The sequence below is a fragment of the Triturus cristatus genome, chromosome 11, assembly GCF_964204655.1.
Source record: "Triturus cristatus chromosome 11, aTriCri1.1, whole genome shotgun sequence".
In the NCBI taxonomy this organism is placed as follows: Eukaryota; Metazoa; Chordata; class Amphibia; order Caudata; family Salamandridae; genus Triturus; species Triturus cristatus.
In genome coordinates this window covers 1,173,615,989-1,173,636,004 of record NC_140594.1, presented here as the reverse complement: position 1 = coordinate 1,173,636,004, position 20,016 = coordinate 1,173,615,989, and the positions used below count along the sequence as shown (strand labels likewise).

Genomic DNA, 20,016 nt, shown 5'->3' with positions numbered 1-20,016 from the left:
ACTGTACCTCTGCCAACATCTCCATACAGGCCATTCTATTCTGCAGCACCCCTATATCAACCATGCACCCCAAAACAGTGCAAAAATCTGATGCTATCCAGAATGCTTCATGCTGCTTCAAAGGCATGAAAAACTCTGTAAATACTACAACACAATAATGGTGCAAAATCACTCCGTTCCGTATGCACCTTTCCGGATGTTTTGTCCATATACATTTACAGCTTCCCTTAGTATTTCCGCATGGGGCTTCTCATGTTTCTCTTCTATACTCCTTAGTAAGCTATTGTTAATCCAAAACAGTTAACACAGAAAACAGAAAATTAAAAGAAATCTATTTCAATTTACATGATTTTTTCACTTTCCTCTGAGCTCAGTAACACCAGAAATACTCTTCAGAAATGTATTTCCTTAAAGAGCACGTGCCTTATTGAATCTGCCATGGCTCAATCATCAGTTTTCCTTTTACAGTCACCTTTTTAGCTCGCGGCAGCGCATACGCTGCTCGCTCTGCGACACTGCTGTATTAGGGTATGCACTGTAAGTCCCGCCCACCCTCCGCCCATATTTGTCATTGGTTTGTGTCATTCATTGTCCTTCGTAAATGCTGGCTTCTGATTCGCACATAGGCTTTTTAGTCCCACCTTGGTACCGCCTTGTCTGCATTTGTTACCACCCATAACGACTGGACCTTTTACTTGGCTCGTTACACGGTCTCCGTTATTTAGTGGGTGAGCACTTTTTTTTTTAATGGTCTTTCCTTGTTCCAGCACGGTCCGCTTCCACTTTAGCGGCCACGCTGCTTTATTTAATTAATTTGCAGCGCGATCCGCATTAGTTCAGTGTAAAAAACATACAAACAAGCATTTGCAATGCAACAGGGCTCACATTTATGCGAGTTTGAGCTATTGGAACTGTAAATGACAATGCCTTTCATTTATGTTTTGGTTTTTGAAACATAAATAAAAAGCATTGTCTTTTACAATGTCAATAGCTTAAACTTGCGTAAATGCGAGACCTATTGCATTGCAAATACTTGTTTATGTAAGGTATAGCATCAAAGGGAGGAGAGGTATATTCATAGTGTCTCACCAGTTATTTATTTTACTGGCGACAAATGTTGTTAGCAGGCCGTGAACAGTAGTAGGAGTATGTTGGGCCCTCATAGCAGAGAGACTGTTTCCATGAACAGTAGTAGAGTATGTTGGGCCCTCATAGCAGAGAGACTGTTTCCATGAACAGTAGTAGGAGTATGATAGGCCCTCATAGCAGAGAGACTGTTTCCATGAACAGTAGTAGAGTATGTTGGGCCCTCATAGCAGAGAGACTGTTTCCATGAACAGTAGTAGAGTATGTTGGGCCCTCATAGCAGAGAGACTGTTTCCATGAACAGTAGTGGAGTATGTTGGGCCCTCATAGCAGAGAGACTGTTTCCATGAACAGTAGTGGAGTATGTTAGGCCCTCATAGCAGAGAGACTGTTTCCATGAACAGTAGTAGAGTATGTTAGGCCCTCATAGCAGAGAGACTGTTTCCATGAACAGTGGTAGAGTATGTTGGGCCCTCATAGCAGAGAGACTGTTTCCATGAACAGTAGTAGAGTATGTTGGGCCCTCATAGCAGAGAGACTGTTTCCATGAACAGTAGAAGAGTATGTTGGGCCCTCATAGCAGAGAGACTGTTTCCCAGGGCTCGAGTCGGGGTACCACGCGGGTGGACGGCGTCCCCCACTTATTTTACCAGGTTTTTCCGGGTGGACGCCGTCCCCCCTGCCCAAAAGCTGGACAGCATTGTGTACCAAAGATATGCTAATATTTGTAATTGGAGACTTTAAGAGGCACCGGTTGTGACGTCACTTCCGGTGACAGCGTCCCCCCACTTCTTTTCATGAGATTCCTGTTGTGACGTCACTTCCGGTGACAGCGTCCCCCCACTTTTTTTTTTAGGACTTGTGCCCTGCTGTTTCCATGAACAGTAGTAGAGTATGTGAGGCCCTCATAGCAGAGAGACTGTTTCCATGAACAGTAGTAGAATATGTTGGGCCCTCATAGCAGAGAGAGTGTTTCCATGAACAGTAGTAGAGTATGTTGGGCCCTCATAGCAGAGAGACTGTTTCCATGAACAGTAGTAGAGTATGTTGGGTCCTCATAGCAGAGAGACTGTTTCCATGAACAGTAGTAGGAGTATGTTGGGCCCTCATAGCAGAGAGACTGTTTCCATGAACAGTAGTAGGAGTATGTTGGGCCCTCATAGCAGAGAGACAGTTTCCATGAACAGTAGTAGAGTATGTTGGGCCCTCATAGCAGACAGACTGTTTCCATGAACAGTAGTAGAGTATGCTGGGCCCTCATAGCAGACAGACTGTTTCCATGAACAGTAGTAGAGTATGCTGGGCCCTCATAGCAGACAGACTGTTTCCATGAACAGTAGTAGAGTATGCTGGGCCCTCATAGCAGAGAGACTGTTTCCATGAACAGTAGTACAGTATGTGAGACCCTCATAGCAGAGAGACTGTTTCCATGAACAGTAGTAGAGCATGTTGGGCCCTCATAGCAGAGAGACTATTTCCATGAACAGTAGTAGAGTATGTTGGGCCCTCATAGCAGAGAGACTGTTTCTGTGAACAGTAGTAGAGCATGTTGGGCCCTCATAGCAGAGAGACTGTTTCCATGAACAGTAGTAGAGTATGTTGGACCCTCATAGCAGAGAGACTGTTTCCATGAACAGTAGTAGAGTATGTTGGGCCCTCATAGCAGAGAGACTGTTTCCATGAACAGTAGTAGAGCATGTTGGGCTCTCATAGCAGAGAGACTGTTTCCATGAACAGTAGTAGAGTATGTTGGACCCTCATAGCAGAGAGACTGTTTCCATGAACAGTAGTAGAGTATGTTGGGCCCTCATAGCAGAGAGACTGTTTCCATGAACAGTAGTAGAGTATGTTGGGCCCTCATAGCAGAGAGACTGTTTCCATGAACAGCAGTAGAGTATGTTGGGCCCTCATAGCAGAGAGACTGTTTCCATGAACAGTAGTAGAGTATGTTGGGCCCTCATAGCAGAGAGACTGTTTCCATGAACAGTAGTAGAGTATGTTGGACCCTCATAGCAGAGAGACTGTTTCCATGAACAGTAGTAGAGTATGTTGGGCCCTCATAGCAGAGAGACTGTTTCCATGAACAGTAGTAGAGTATGTGAGACCCTCATAGCAGAGAGACTGTTTCCATGAACAGTAGTAGAGCATGTTGGGCCCTCATAGCAGAGACTGTTTCCATGAACAGTAGTAGAGTATGTTGGACCCTCATAGCAGAGAGACTGTTTCCATGAACAGTAGTAGAGTATGTTGGGCCCTCATAGCAGAGAGAGTGTTTCCATGAACAGTAGTAGAGTATGTTGGGCCCTCATAGCAGAGAGACTGTTTCCATGAACAGTAGTAGGAGTATGATAGGCCCTCATAGCAGAGAGACTGTTTCCATGAACAGTAGTAGAGTATGTTGGGCCCTCATAGCAGAGAGACTGTTTCCATGAACAGTAGTAGAGTATGTTGGGCCCTCATAGCAGAGAGACTGTTTCCATGAACAGTAGTGGAGTATGTTGGGCCCTCATAGCAGAGAGACTGTTTCCATGAACAGTAGTGGAGTATGTTAGGCCCTCATAGCAGAGAGACTGTTTCCATGAACAGTAGTAGAGTATGTTAGGCCCTCATAGCAGAGAGACTGTTTCCATGAACAGTGGTAGAGTATGTTGGGCCCTCATAGCAGAGAGACTGTTTCCATGAACAGTAGTAGAGTATGTTGGGCCCTCATAGCAGAGAGACTGTTTCCATGAACAGTAGAAGAGTATGTTGGGCCCTCATAGCAGAGAGACTGTTTCCCAGGGCTCGAGTCGGGGTACCACGCGGGTGGACGGCGTCCCCCACTTATTTTACCAGGTTTTTCCGGGTGGACGCCGTCCCCCCTGCCCAAAAGCTGGACAGCATTGTGTACCAAAGATATGCTAATATTTGTAATTGGAGACTTTAAGAGGCACCGGTTGTGACGTCACTTCCGGTGACAGCGTCCCCCCACTTCTTTTCATGAGATTCCTGTTGTGACGTCACTTCCGGTGACAGCGTCCCCCCACTTTTTTTTTTAGGACTTGTGCCCTGCTGTTTCCATGAACAGTAGTAGAGTATGTGAGGCCCTCATAGCAGAGAGACTGTTTCCATGAACAGTAGTAGAATATGTTGGGCCCTCATAGCAGAGAGAGTGTTTCCATGAACAGTAGTAGAGTATGTTGGGCCCTCATAGCAGAGAGACTGTTTCCATGAACAGTAGTAGAGTATGTTGGGTCCTCATAGCAGAGAGACTGTTTCCATGAACAGTAGTAGGAGTATGTTGGGCCCTCATAGCAGAGAGACTGTTTCCATGAACAGTAGTAGGAGTATGTTGGGCCCTCATAGCAGAGAGACAGTTTCCATGAACAGTAGTAGAGTATGTTGGGCCCTCATAGCAGACAGACTGTTTCCATGAACAGTAGTAGAGTATGCTGGGCCCTCATAGCAGACAGACTGTTTCCATGAACAGTAGTAGAGTATGCTGGGCCCTCATAGCAGACAGACTGTTTCCATGAACAGTAGTAGAGTATGCTGGGCCCTCATAGCAGAGAGACTGTTTCCATGAACAGTAGTACAGTATGTGAGACCCTCATAGCAGAGAGACTGTTTCCATGAACAGTAGTAGAGCATGTTGGGCCCTCATAGCAGAGAGACTATTTCCATGAACAGTAGTAGAGTATGTTGGGCCCTCATAGCAGAGAGACTGTTTCTGTGAACAGTAGTAGAGCATGTTGGGCCCTCATAGCAGAGAGACTGTTTCCATGAACAGTAGTAGAGTATGTTGGACCCTCATAGCAGAGAGACTGTTTCCATGAACAGTAGTAGAGTATGTTGGGCCCTCATAGCAGAGAGACTGTTTCCATGAACAGTAGTAGAGCATGTTGGGCTCTCATAGCAGAGAGACTGTTTCCATGAACAGTAGTAGAGTATGTTGGACCCTCATAGCAGAGAGACTGTTTCCATGAACAGTAGTAGAGTATGTTGGGCCCTCATAGCAGAGAGACTGTTTCCATGAACAGTAGTAGAGTATGTTGGGCCCTCATAGCAGAGAGATTGTTTCCATGAACAGCAGTAGAGTATGTTGGGCCCTCATAGCAGAGAGACTGTTTCCATGAACAGTAGTAGAGTATGTTGGGCCCTCATAGCAGAGAGACTGTTTCCATGAACAGTAGTAGAGTATGTTGGACCCTCATAGCAGAGAGACTGTTTCCATGAACAGTAGTAGAGTATGTTGGGCCCTCATAGCAGAGAGACTGTTTCCATGAACAGTAGTAGAGTATGTGAGACCCTCATAGCAGAGAGACTGTTTCCATGAACAGTAGTAGAGCATGTTGGGCCCTCATAGCAGAGACTGTTTCCATGAACAGTAGTAGAGTATGTTGGACCCTCATAGCAGAGAGACTGTTTCCATGAACAGTAGTAGAGTATGTTGGGCCCTCATAGCAGAGAGAGTGTTTCCATGAACAGTAGTAGAGTATGTTGGGCCCTCATAGCAGAGAGAGTGTTTCCATGAACAGTAGTAGAGTATGTTGGGTCCTCATAGCAGAGAGACTGTTTCCATGAACAGTAGTAGGAGTATGTTGGGCCCTCATAGCAGAGAGACTGTTTCCATGAACAGTAGTAGGAGTATGTTGGGCCCTCATAGCAGAGAGACAGTTTCCATGAACAGTAGTAGAGTATGTTGGGCCCTCATAGCAGACAGACTGTTTCCATGAACAGTAGTAGAGTATGCTGGGCCCTCATAGCAGACAGACTGTTTCCATGAACAGTAGTAGAGTATGCTGGGCCCTCATAGCAGACAGACTGTTTCCATGAACAGTAGTAGAGTATGCTGGGCCCTCATAGCAGAGAGACTGTTTCCATGAACAGTAGTACAGTATGTGAGACCCTCATAGCAGAGAGACTGTTTCCATGAACAGTAGTAGAGCATGTTGGGCCCTCATAGCAGAGAGACTATTTCCATGAACAGTAGTAGAGTATGTTGGGCCCTCATAGCAGAGAGACTGTTTCTGTGAACAGTAGTAGAGCATGTTGGGCCCTCATAGCAGAGAGACTGTTTCCATGAACAGTAGTAGAGTATGTTGGACCCTCATAGCAGAGAGACTGTTTCCATGAACAGTAGTAGAGTATGTTGGGCCCTCATAGCAGAGAGACTGTTTCCATGAACAGTAGTAGAGCATGTTGGGCTCTCATAGCAGAGAGACTGTTTCCATGAACAGTAGTAGAGTATGTTGGACCCTCATAGCAGAGAGACTGTTTCCATGAACAGTAGTAGAGTATGTTGGGCCCTCATAGCAGAGAGACTGTTTCCATGAACAGTAGTAGAGTATGTTGGGCCCTCATAGCAGAGAGACTGTTTCCATGAACAGCAGTAGAGTATGTTGGGCCCTCATAGCAGAGAGACTGTTTCCATGAACAGTAGTAGAGTATGTTGGGCCCTCATAGCAGAGAGACTGTTTCCATGAACAGTAGTAGAGTATGTTGGACCCTCATAGCAGAGAGACTGTTTCCATGAACAGTAGTAGAGTATGTTGGGCCCTCATAGCAGAGAGACTGTTTCCATGAACAGTAGTAGAGTATGTGAGACCCTCATAGCAGAGAGACTGTTTCCATGAACAGTAGTAGAGCATGTTGGGCCCTCATAGCAGAGACTGTTTCCATGAACAGTAGTAGAGTATGTTGGACCCTCATAGCAGAGAGACTGTTTCCATGAACAGTAGTAGAGTATGTTGGGCCCTCATAGCAGAGAGACTGTTTCCATGAACAGTAGTAGGAGTATGTAGGGCCTCATATCAGAGAGACTGTTTCCATGAACAGTAGTAGAGTATGTTGGGCCCTCATAGCAGAGAGACTGTTTCCATGAACAGTAGTAGAGTATGTTGGGCCCTCATAGCAGAGAGACTGTTTCCATGAACAGTAGTAGAGTATGTTAGGCCCTCATAGCAGAGAGACTGTTTCCATGAACAGTAGTAGAGCATGTTGGGCCCTCATAGCAGAGACTGTTTCCATGAACAGTAGTAGAGTATGTTGGACCCTCATAGCAGAGAGACTGTTTCCATGAACAGTAGTAGAGTATGTTGGGCCCTCATAGCAGAGAGACTGTTTCCATGAACAGTAGTAGGAGTATGTAGGGCCTCATATCAGAGAGACTGTTTCCATGAACAGTAGTAGAGTATGTTGGGCCCTCATAGCAGAGAGACTGTTTCCATGAACAGTAGTAGAGTATGTTGGGCCCTCATAGCAGAGAGACTGTTTCCATGAACAGTAGTAGAGTATGTTAGGCCCTCATAGCAGAGAGACTGTTTCCATGAACAGTAGTAGAGTATGTTGGGCCCTCATAGCAGAGAGACTGTTTCCATGAACAGTAGTAGAGCATGTTGGGCCCTCATAGCAGAGAGACTGTTTCCACGAACAGTAGTAGAGTATGTTGGGCCCTCATAGCAGAGAGACTGTTTCCATGAACAGTAGTAGAGTATGTTGGGCCCTCATAGCAGAGAGACTGTTTCCATGAACAGTAGTAGAGTATGTGGGGCCCTCATAGCAGAGAGACTGTTTCCATGAACAGTAGTAGAGCATGTTGGGCCCTCATAGCAGAGAGACTGTTTCCACGAACAGTAGTAGAGTATGTTGGGCCCTCATAGCAGAGAGACTGTTTCCATGAACAGTAGTAGAGTATGTTGGGCCCTCATAACAGAGAGACTGCGTCTGCTTGTTTCATCCACTGCCTTGCTAGCAGTAATCGCTATAAATATAGGGGGCCCCAGCAACGTGAAATCCAAATGTAAGTTATGGTCCACATTAGTTGCAAGACCTGAAGCGCCTGTTTTGGTCACACATGTTCACACATGTTCACATTTTTCCACAGACCCATACTTCACAGCTTGACTTTAAGTAAACAGAACTGTGCACTCTTCAATGAATTTAGCCAGCAGTCTATGCACACAAAGTGGCAGGACACTGCACTTTCCACTGACCTACACGGAAATAGACTCAGACACATCCCACAACGAAAATTCCTAGTGGCAGCTTCAGAGAACATATGTTTGCGAAAGGAAATACCAGATAGCCTGTAGCCATTTAAATCAAAACCAGCATTTTGGTCTAGAAATGCCACTCATGCGATTAAAAGCCAACGAAACATCCCCCGACCAACTAAAAATGGAAAATCTGTTTGCAAAAATGTAAATTAGATTACATAAGTGTAGTGAACAGTTTAAAAACATGTATCCTAGGGTTGAATAACTGGTTTACTTCACTAATGTTTTAACGTACGTTTCTGTTTGAGGTTACCACCCAAATTACACACATTAAAAAATTAATTCAGATTTAAATTTTGTTTCCATTGGGAAAAAAGTGCTTAGGGCTGGAACAGTTTGCCCAGGTCCTGGTCAGTGGTGTCTGGAGGAAGCCCTCGGGTGCAAAGGTTTGTTTTGCTAAACTGGTTCCGCCCTGTACTAGTTAGTACCGGGGGTACTGGGGCTCGGTGGCGTCATCGGTGGGCGGGGATAATAGCCCGCTGCCCCCTCTGTAATGCAAGTATTAATTTAGTGTGTGGTCGTGTTTTTACGGTTTATTAATGCAATGAAGTGCACGGTGAACTGCACGCGTGTTTGTTGCTGCAAACCCTCGATCGAGAGGTCTGAACTCTTTGGTTTCTGTTCCACGGGAGTATTTCTGTTCTCAAAACTTGTAAATACTTTGGGCCTGAAGGTAGGAGAGCCTATTTTAAAGAGCAGACTGAAACGTTTAATCTAAAAGACTCCATGATAAAAAGTAAAATATTAAAAGGTCAACGGGGAATAATGTGACTGTGTGAACGCAGAGCAGCGGCATCAGTGTAATAAACAAGCACTGGTCGTATGCCTAAGGCTTCCAGACACGGAAGATTTACAGATATGCATAGAAACCTGAACAGGAGCTAGCCACCCTCGGTCGTGTGTAAATACATCATCAATGTATACTTTTAAATCTTTCACCTGCCGCTTTGGATACCAACCGGGAAATGCTAAACATATCAGAATGCAAGAAAAAACAGGCCTGGAACTGACCCCACCGAGCACAGACCAACTTAAGATATATAGGCCGTTAATTCGTTTAGCATTGCATTCTGGTACTTGTAGTTGTGATATTTTTATTATATTCACTATAACCACAAAACGATATTCCTTAAAGACAAAGCAGGCCTGGAGATGCCAGCATTGTCTTCTTTTATGATGGGCATCAAGTGTAACGCAAAGGGTCAGATAGGGCGGGAAAACGTCACACTGCAAACAAAGGTCTCAGGTACAGATAAGGGGGAGCTCTGAGGGGAGTTAGTAGCGTGTGTGAGAATGTCTGGTGAAGCTTGTGACATGTGTGTCTGCCACGTGTTGGTTTGTGGACACCTGTCTGCCTGCGTGTGCGCATGCGTCACACAAAGGCCACGCCTAAAGTCTTGTGGGCACTAAAATAAACAAAAATAAAAGGGAGAAATACACGCGTTTAAAGAAAGCAAATTCGGCAGCTTCCTGAAGGAACGGGGTGCACGAGATCACGACCCAGTCACGTGGACTGAATATTCAATTTACATCAGCCGCCCCCCACCCTAGGCCTGTCTCTGCCCTCTCGGACCCCTGTCTCTCCCCTCTCAGCCTCCAGGAGCCAGGCCTTTCCCTCCCCTCTCAGACTCCTGTCTCTCTCCTCTCAGACCCCCTCCCAAGGATCCAGGCCTGTCTGTCTCTCTCCTCTCAGCCGCACCCCCCTCCAGGAGCCAGGCCTGTCCCTCCCTTCTCAACCTCCGGTCTCTCCCCTCTCAGACTCCTGGAGCCAGGCCTTTCTATCCCCTCTCTGACCCCTGTCTCTCTCCTCTCAGCCCTCCTCCCAAGGATACAGGCCTGTCTCTCCCTCTCAGACTCCTGTCCCTCTCCTCTCAGCCGCTCCCTCCCCTCCAGGAGCCAGGCCTGTCCCTCCCTTCTCAACCTCCTGTCTCTCTCCTCTCATTCCACCAGAGCCAGGACTGTCTCTCCCCTCTCAGACCCCAGGAGCCAGGCCTTTCTAGCCCCTCTCGGACCCCTGTCTCTCTCCTCTCAGCCCCCCAGCAGCCAGGCCTGTCTCTTCCCTCTAAGGGTCCTGTCTCTCTCAGATCCCAGTCTCTCCCCTCTCAGGCTCCTTTCTCTCTCCTCTCTACCACCCCCACCCCCCCACCTCCGGAGCCAGGCCTGTCCCACCCCCCCACCTCCGGAGCCAGGCCTGTCCCTGCCCTTTCAGACCCCAGGAGCTAGGCCTGTCTCTCTCCTTTCAGCCCCCAGGAGCCAGGCCTGCCCCTCCCCTCCCCGACTCATGTCTCAATCCTCTCAGCCCCCCTCCCAAGGATGTCTCTCCCTCTCAGACTCCTGTCTCTCTCCTCTTAGTCACCCTCCCAAAGATGCAGGCCTGTCTCTCCCCTATCAGCCCCCAGAAGCCAGGTCTCTCTCTCTCTCCTTTCAGACTCCTGGAGCTAGGCCTGTCCTTCCCTCTCAGAGTCCTGTCTCTCCCCTCTCAGACGCATCTCTCCTCTCAGCCCCCCACAGCTAGGCCTGTCTCTCCCCCCTCAGCCCCCAGGAGCCAGGCCTGTCTCTCCCCTCTCAGCCCCCAGGAGCCAGGCCTGTCTCTCCACTCTCAGACTCACGTCTTCTCCTCTCAGCCCCCAGAAGCCAGGCCTGTCTCACCCGTCTCAGCGTCACGTCTCCTCTGCAGCCCCCAGCAGCCATGCCTGTCTCACCCCCCCCCCCCAGGCCTGTCTCGGCCTCAGTCTCTCCTCGCCGCAGCCCTCTGTCTGGCAGGAGATGGTTTCACCAGAACTCGGCTTTCGCTTTCCCCTGACAGGAAGGAAACACCAAGAATCTTCCAGGCTCCAGGAAGTGTGTGTGGGTGAAGAGGGGGTCAGAAGGGGGAGGCCGCCGGGGAGGTTTAAGAGCAGTCCACCTCCACACCTCAACACCGCTACCTGCACCAGGACAGACCCCTCTATGCAGTGCTCGTGACCGCTACCTGCACCAGGACAGACCCCTCCATGCAGTGCACGTGACCGCTACCTGCACCAGGACAGACCCCTCCATGCAGTGCACGTGACCGCTACCTGCACCAGGACAGACCCCTCCATGCATTGCACGTGCGCCAGAGCCAGCATGGACTTCAGCCTGTGGAAGGACTACCTGGGCCTGGCCCATGTTGTCGAGACCCTGAGGAAGAGGCAGGACCAGGAGGGGGCGCTGCTGCGGCCCACCGTGGCTGAGGTCCCTGCACGCCCCGGCTCCGAGGACCTGGAGGCCTCACCCTGTAACTTTTGCAAACACAACGGCGAGTCCAAGCGGGTGTACACCTCCCACCCCCTGAAGGACCCGGCTGGGCACGTACAGTGCCCCATCCTGCGCCAGTATGTGTGCCCCCAGTGCCAGGCCACCGGCGACAACGCACACACCCTGCGCTTCTGCCCCCTCACCCGGAAGGGCTACTCCTCTGTCTACCAGTTCACGTCCAGGAATGCAGCAGGGAGGCGAGGGCGCCGTGCGGGCAGCAGGTCGCCGCAGGATTGAGGAGCCCTGGAATGTATGGGCAGTGGTCTGGATGGGGCTCTGCCCGGTCCATTGAGGACATCACAAGTACTCCAAACCAATGGATGGAAACTGCCCCTATCTCGGGTAGCATGGGCATCAGTGTATCCACTGCCTGTTTCCCGTAGTGGCACTGCCCAGTGTATGATGAGTGGCACACGAGAGTGCCTGGGAATGGACAGTGCCCCAGGCATAGGGAACATCGAATCGCAATGTGTGAAATGATGCCCTGCCCACTGCCTGGAGAACGCGCGCTCCTAAATGTGACCGGCACAGAGTGGCACTGCATGGGGCTTCACAGAGTGGCACCGCATGGGGCTTCACAGATTGGCATTACTTGGGGGCAGCATTGCCCACATACGGAGAGCTGCAGCACCACTGGTGGGACATGGAACTACCCAGTTGATGGAACGGGGCACGCTGCATCGGATGTTGATGGAAGGGGGCACGCTGCATCGGATGTTGATGGAAGGGGGCACGCTGCATCGGATGAAGACGGGCACTGCATAGTGCCTGGAAATCCTCCCTTCCCAAACACGGAGGTCCACCCTGCGCCAAACAGGGAGAAAAGCGACCCCTCCCCTCGCCTCCGGAGGTTCGCACTGCCCGGTGCATGGAGAGTAGCCCCCCCACCCCCCTAGGCATGGACCACAACACTGCCGAGTGCATGGAGCACAGCACTGCCCAGGACAAAGAGCACAGGAGTGCCCAGTGCATGGACACCAGCAATCCCCAGGGCATGGAGCACAGCACTGCCCAGGACAAAGAGCACAGGAGTGCCCAGTGCATGGACACCAGCAATCCCCAGGGCATGGAGCACAGCACTGCCCACTGCATGGAGCACTGCACTGCCCAGGGCAAAGACACACCACTGCACAGTGCATGGAGCACAGCACTGCACAGTGCATGGACACCAGCAATCCATAGGGTATAGACTACAGCACTGCCCAGTGCATGGACACTAGCAATCCTCAGGGCACAGAGCACAGCACTGCCCCCTGCATAGACTCTAGCAATCTCCAGTGCATGGAGCACAGCACTGCCTAGTGCATGGACACTATGAATTCCCAGAGCATGGAGCACAGCACAACCCAGTGCATGGATGTATAGCAACCCCCAGGGCATGGAGCACAGCACTTCCCACTGCATGGACATGATCAATCCACAGGGCATGGAGCACAGCACTGCCCACTGCATGGACTCTGGCAATCCCCACTGTATGGAGCACAACACTGCACTGCCTAGTGCATGGACACTATGAATTCCCAGAGCATGGAGCACAGCACGGCCTAGTGCACAGATGTATAGCAACCCCCAGGACATGGAGCACAGCACTGTCCACTGCATGGACTCTCAAGAATCTAAAGGGCTTGAAACACAGCACTGCCCACTGCATGGACATGATCAATCCACAGGGCATGGAGCACAGCATTGCCCACTGCACGGACTCTAAGAATCTAAAGGGCATGAAACACAGCACTGCCCACTGCATGGACATAATCAATCCACAGGGCATGGAGCACAGCACTGCCCACTGCATGGACTCTGGCAATCCCCACTGTATGGAGCACAACACTGCCTAGTGCATGGACACTACGAATTCCTGAGCATGGAGCACAGCAGGCCCAGTGCACGGATGTATATCAACCCCCAGGGCATGGAGCACAGCACTGCCCACTGCATGGACTCTAAGAATCTCCATGGCATGAAGCACTGCCCACTGCATGGACATGATCAATCTCCTAGGCATGGAGCACAGCACTGCCCACTGCATGGACATGATCAATCCCCAGTGCATGGAGCACACCACTGCCAACTGCATGGACTCTAGCAATCCCCAGGGCATAGAGCACAGCACTGCCCACTGCATGGACTCTAAGAATCTCCATGGCATGAAAGACTGCCCTCTGCATGGACATGATCAATCCCCAGTGCATGGAGCACACCACTGCCAACTGCATGGACTCTAGCATTCCCCAGGGCATAGAGCACAGCACTGCCCACTGCATGGACTCTAGCAATCCCCAGTGCATGGAGCACAGCACTGCCTAGTGCATGGACACTATGAATTCCCAGAGCATGGAGCACAGCATAGCCCAGTACACGGATGTATAGCAACCCCCAGGGCACGGAGCACAGCACTTCCCACTGCATGGACATGATCAATCCACAGGGCATGGAGCACAGCACTGCCCACTGCATGGACTCTGGCAATCCCCACTGTATGGAGCACAACACTGCACTGCCTAGTGCATGGACACTATGAATTCCCAGAGCATGGAGCACAGCATAGCCCAGTACACGGATGTATAGCAACCCCCAGGGCACGGAGCACAGCACTGCCCACTGCATGGAGTCTAAGAATCTCCAGGGCATGAAGCACAGCACTGCCCGCTGCATGGACTTTAAGAATCTTCAGGGCACAGCACTGTCCACTGCATGGACACTGTCAATCCAAGGGCATGGAGCACAGCACTGCCCTTTGCTTAGACACCAGCAGTGACCAGGGCATGGAGCACAGCACTGCCCACTGCATGGGCACTAACAATGCCCAGGGCATGGAGCACAGCACTGCACAGTGCATGGACACCAGCAACCCCCAGGGCATGGAGCACAGCACTGCCCACTGCATGGACACCAGCCGTTGCGAGGGCATGGAGCACAGCACTGCCCACTGCATGGACACTAACAACCCCCAGGGCGTGGAGCACAGCACTGCCCACTGCATGGACACTAACAACCCCCAGGGCGTGGAGCACAGCACTGCCCACTGCATGGACACCAGCAGTCGCGAGGGCATGGAGCACAGCACTGCCCACTGCATGGACACTAACAATGCCCAGGGCATGGAGCACAGCACTGCCCACTGCATGGACACCAGCCGTCGCGAGGGCATGGAGCACAGCACTGCCCACTGCATGGACACTAACAATCCCCAGGGCGTGGAGCACAGCACTGCCCACTGCATGGACACTAACAATCCCCAGGGCGTGGAGCACAGCACTGCCCACTGCATGGACACTAACAATCCCCAGGGCGTGGAGCACAGCACTGCCCACTGCATGGACAGTATCAATCCCCAGGGAAGGGTGGTCATAGTTAGCTACTGCAGCAGTGCAGACTTACAACTCTACATTGACTCGGCTCTGCAGTGCAGGCGGCCCTCAGAGGTGGGCGAGGTACAGAGGCACAACTGTGAATTTTTAACTCGAGGACAAATGGTACACGAACCTGCCCCCCAACCCCCCCCCCACACACACACACACACAAAACAAGTTTAAATGTTTTTTGAAGGGATGTCCGGTTTGTTTACAACCAGCACAGGTTATTAAAGATGATTTGAACACAGCAAGCATTACCAATTCTTTCGCAGCCAGGCAGATCCCTGGAGTCACTGGGTGAACCCTTCCTGAAGCGGGGGTGGGGTGCCGGGGATGGGGGTGGGGGGGGGGGGGGGGGTTTGAATTGGGCAACAACGAGGCCTGTGAGGACCCCTCGAGAAAAAGGCCTCTGATTGTCCCTCAGGGGTCAAGGAGTAAACAGTGGGCTTTACTGAGCTAAATACTGTAAGACAAGATAGATGGTACTTGTTTTAGAACAAGGTAAGGTAAGTGGTGCTCACTTTACGACAAGGTACATTGTATTTACGTTTTCCCAAGGAACGTTGCTCTTACTTTTGTAATATTTTTATCTCAATTCTTTATTAAGATTTTCAAAGTTAAACAGTCACCATGAATCAAATGCCTTCATATAAACAAATTGCCAATGATATATTAGAAGATATGAGCCAAAATAATAAAAGAGAATTAAAAACAAAAATATTACAAGTACCATATTTACAGACTTAGACGATTGGTCGACATATCAAATCGTTAATGTATTGTTGGTTGTTCTCATTTTAAGGCAAGCGAGATAGTGCTTACTTAAAAACAAGAATATAGTACTTAGTTTAATGAGAGTTACACTTGACTTACAATAAGACCAAATAGACAAAGTACCCCAGACTTGTCTGCCATCTGCCTCCCTAGGAACAGTCTTGGGGTTCAGAGGAAGTATGGATGGCAATGGAGGGGATCAGTTTTCACTCCTTTTTACCATCTCCCAGAAAGTGCATCTCATACATCAACATCAAGGTCTGTCTGGAAGGAGTAAAGCACTGAACATTCAAAGTGACACATTTATGCAAATTGGTGTACCAGCCTGTGATGTAGCAACATGTCTAAGCCTTTGTGGGGTGCAGATAGTCATATGAAACACCTGCGGGAAAAAGTTTGCAACCTTAATAAATAATACAAATATTTGAAAAATCTGCTCATGTTTGTCGATCCCAAAATTCTAATTTAGACACATGGGGGCATATTTACAAGAGAATGGCGGAGAGTGGTGTTAAGCTAAAATTGTTAACGCCGTTCTCTGCCATTCTGAAAACGCAGGAATGCGCCATATTTACAAGAATGCGGCGCACCACTGCTTTCCCCCTAGCGCTGGTGCTAAATATAGCTGTCTAGCGCCAATGCAAGGCCCCTTGCTTGCCTATGTTGCAGGGAATGATTGTTCATGGGCAGGAAGGAGTCCCTTCCTGCATGTAAACAATCAGTTTTGGCGATTTGTAACTTTTATGTGTGCTGCTTTATGCACCACACAAGTTGCAACTCGTCATTATTTAATGTTGTTTTTGTGCAGGAAGGGGCACCTTCCTGCACATGGCCAATCAGTTTTGGCGATTTGTAACTTTTATGTGTGCTGCTTTATGCACCACACAAGTTGCAACTCGTCATTATTTAATGTTGTTTTTGTGCAGGAAGGAGACCCTTCCTGCATGTAAACAATCAGTTTTGGCGATTTGTAACTTTTATGTGTGCTGCTTTATGCACCACACAGAAGTTGCAACTCGTCATTATTTAATGTTGTTTTTGTGCAGGAAGGGGCACCTTCCTGCACATGGACAATCAGTTTTGGCGATTTGCTGTTTCTATGTGTGCTACATAGAAACAGCGAAAACGAGGAGAAATGAATAATTTCTTCTCGTTTTGCCAGTTTAAGATCAGGTTTCCCTGGCCTTATTTTCAGCACTGCCTCCTTAAATACAAATGCTCCTGTAAATAGGGGCAGCTCCAAAAAGCAATAGGTGTTGCTGCAGAACACCGACCACACCACTCATTGCCCACCTTTTTCACGTTAAGTGCTGCATGAAAGGGGGCCTTGTTCACAAGGCGGTGTTCTGTGGCTTAACGCCTCGTTGTAAATAAGGCGAAGGGTTTATCGCCACCAGAACATCACAAAAAGTGACGATAACCTTCTGTATGTGTCCCCTTGATCTGTTCTTGTAGAAAAGGTCGAAAATGAAAGCGATGCAAACTTCTGGATGTTTTTTGTACATTTTCTCCCACCCAAACCCCTATTCAACCACATTCCAAGCTATTCATTTCCTCAGGTGGTGAGGATCTTTCAGCCAATAGAAAAACATCGCGAGCCGTCATCCCCGCCATGGATCCAACGTCCCATGGACCAGACGCAGGCTGCTCAGCACAAGAGCATACATTGTTGCATATTCACCATAATGTCAGTCTTTCAATGTTTTGGGCACTCGATTTGATTTCTGGGCTCTGCCCATTTCTATATCTACTAAATCCTCTGGGCCGTGCATGCCCAGAGGCCCACGACCTTAGGCCTCTCCTTTCCCTCCAATTTGACATATAAAAATCCAGTCTCTGGGGCTTCGGCCACTGAGGATCACACATTTTGTTGTCTTCCTGCAGCTTCTCAACATCCTCCCTGCAAATACAGGCTGCATTCATTTGATAACCAGGTGACATTTGGTTCCCGTTCCATTTTATCCAGAAAAGGGGACAGGGGCTAATGTACTAATAGTGTGTTATTCCCCATTCCCCAGGTGTGCAAACAGTTCTTGTGTGCTTTTTGCCTTCATGATTTCCGCCAGGTCTTACCTATAGAAAATTGTGCATGTAAAACCCTCCAGTGTGTGCTATTTGTTGTAATCCATTTTGGCCACAGCTGAAGTTTCTGCCCGAATTAGGATTTGTGTTCCCCTCCTAATTATGGAGCGAGACAATGGAATTATATCAAATTGATTAATGCCTCTGAAGCATTTTCCAGGATCAAGTTTGAGGGTGTTACTTCCTTCTCCGCATGCCTCTTGGGCTGGGTTGTCGACGTCTCAACACCGGCCTCCAGGGTCTATAAAGACTCGTGGCTTTATTTATGAAAACTGTTGCATCGCTTCATGAAAACAGCGATGCGTCACTTTTCACTGCGCCCTCCTTGCAACATGATGGATGCGTCATATTTACTGTATTATGCATCATGTCAAAAAGAATGACTGATTCGTCAGTATTACTGACGTATCTGTCGGCGCAAAACTGACGCATTGCTGAAGTTGTGTCGGAAGCGTGACGCAACTCCAGCAATGGAGGGGGGGCTATGATTATAGCACTGCTTCAGTCTTACACCTGCTGTAAGGCAGGCGTAAGATGTTGACGTAATGGCGTCCTAGAAGTTGCACACTGAAATCTCATAGAAGCAAGGAAAGGACGGGGATGCAACATACGTTAAATACACTTCTTGCTACACTGCACAAAAGATTGAAAAATGTGCTCCTTAATTTCCATGTCCAGGGCATGCGTTCAAAAACCAAACATATTTGCCTGGGCTTATTAATTCCTAATTCTAGCAAGGACGCAGGCCCCTAGCCAATGCTTCAGGTCTGGTGGTCTCCTCGCCTGTGCTCAGTGCACCAGGGTGCATGATTACCAGACAACGTCAGCTCCATTAAATGCACACTGTGACTAAGGTGTGAACTTGTCTTGGTGCCCAACATTTTTATTTTGGATAATGATGAGACCCTTGTTGCAGTTTGGTGGTTGGCGTTGCAGCTTTACTCGTGCTCGACAGTTGTTTTTAACTCAGCCACACAGGCTCAAACCCCCTAAGCTGTCCAGTCGTAGGCCAGCGCTGCCAAGGACCTGGCGCCGACGTGTCATTGCAAACTCTTATGCTTTGTTGCACTCTGTCACTGGCTGGGAGTAAAACAGAGTGTTAACCAGTGAGGCTGGAGACCCCAGAAGATGCTGGAACACCTATAGCCCCCCCCCCCACAGTGTTCCTTCTACAGAGTCCCATGATACCGAAAATCTAGCGCCTAGTGCATTTTTGCAATTCGCCATTAGGAAATCGCAAACAGCTATGTTCAACAGTGCGTTTTACACTGTTAGCGATTCCCAGTGGGTCGCAATTGACCTGCCTCATTAATATTCATGAGGTAGGTCGCAATTTGCGACCTATTGGGAATCGCTAAAAAAAAGGGGATGGGGCCTGCTGGGGACAGCAGACCACCATGTCTGTGTTTGCATTTATATGAAGCAACATTTATTTTTTAAATGCAGTCAATTTTCCTTAAAGGTAAATGGGGAAAATGAGATGCGTTTTAAAAATAAAAATGAAATATTCTTTTCATTTTTTAAGAGTAGGCAGTGGTCTGTAGTACCACTGCCTGCTCTTAAAAAAGTTTTTGCTTGCATTCACAAAGGGAAAGGGGTTTGCGAATGTGTTAGCACCAAATTGAAATTGGTGGTAAAAAGCGAATGTTTTGAGACCCCATTTTGGTCCCAGAACATTTGTACATAGCACTGAGAGCAGCTATTAGAAAGGGAAGCCCTTCACACGCCCCTTCCTACTACCACGTCGCTAACCCATTTTGCGATTCAGTAATAGATCTCGAATCGTAAAATAGGGTTTTGTACATAGGAAAATGCTTATTTTTGGTCGCAAACGGCCAGATTCTGCGAATCAGGTCTTTTGTGATGAAGAGAAAGGTATATACATGTGGCCCTCAGCCTGTGGAGTGTGGTGTGCCGTATCTGCTGCATCGGAGTTCTTTTTACCTTGTTTTTGCCACAATAGAAGCCAAGAGGCCTGGAGGCTCCAGAACTGGCACAAGACCCAGCTGGCAGCACTGGCGCTCGCACCTGAGCGGAACCGCACGAGTACATGCAGGCAAATAGAATGGGGTGGCAGCGGTATTAGGGCGCAGCGAGGAACCTTTCATAATCTGCACCTGCTCTTCAGGGCTCCAGAGTGGGCATGCACTCTCTTCCCCTGAAGATTTACGATTTATCAACTCTACTCTCCAAAAAACTCAAAACTGGCTTACATGCAACCACTTCAAAGTAAATGCACAAAAAACGGAAATCCTCTTAATTGCCCCTCCCAAACAATCATCTGATATCGGAGAACGGATGAAGGAACTTACAGCTCTCAATGGCCTGCTTCACATTATAGATTCCACAAGATCACTTGGAATAACCCTTGACAAGAACCTGAATCAGACTGAACCCCTCAC

At 48.9% G+C, this 20,016-nt stretch overlaps 1 protein-coding gene across 1 annotated transcript; it reads left to right on the top strand.

Annotated features, from left to right (window-relative positions):
- Nucleotides 1-11,231: 11,231 nt before the first annotated feature.
- On the top strand, nucleotides 11,232-12,332 carry LOC146788662 (nanos homolog 3-like). The gene has a single exon (XM_085633195.1). It carries the CDS (start codon nucleotides 11,232-11,234, stop codon nucleotides 11,637-11,639), a length of 408 nt encoding a protein of 135 aa, XP_085489321.1. The 3' UTR covers nucleotides 11,640-12,332.
- The last annotated feature ends 7,684 nt before the right edge of the window (nucleotides 12,333-20,016 follow it).

What these genes read in the sequence shown, in the direction of transcription:
- LOC146788662 (XM_085633195.1), top strand. Translation starts at nt 11,232, where the DNA reads ATGGACTTCAGCCTGTGGAAGGACTACCTGGGCCTGGCCCATGTTGTC.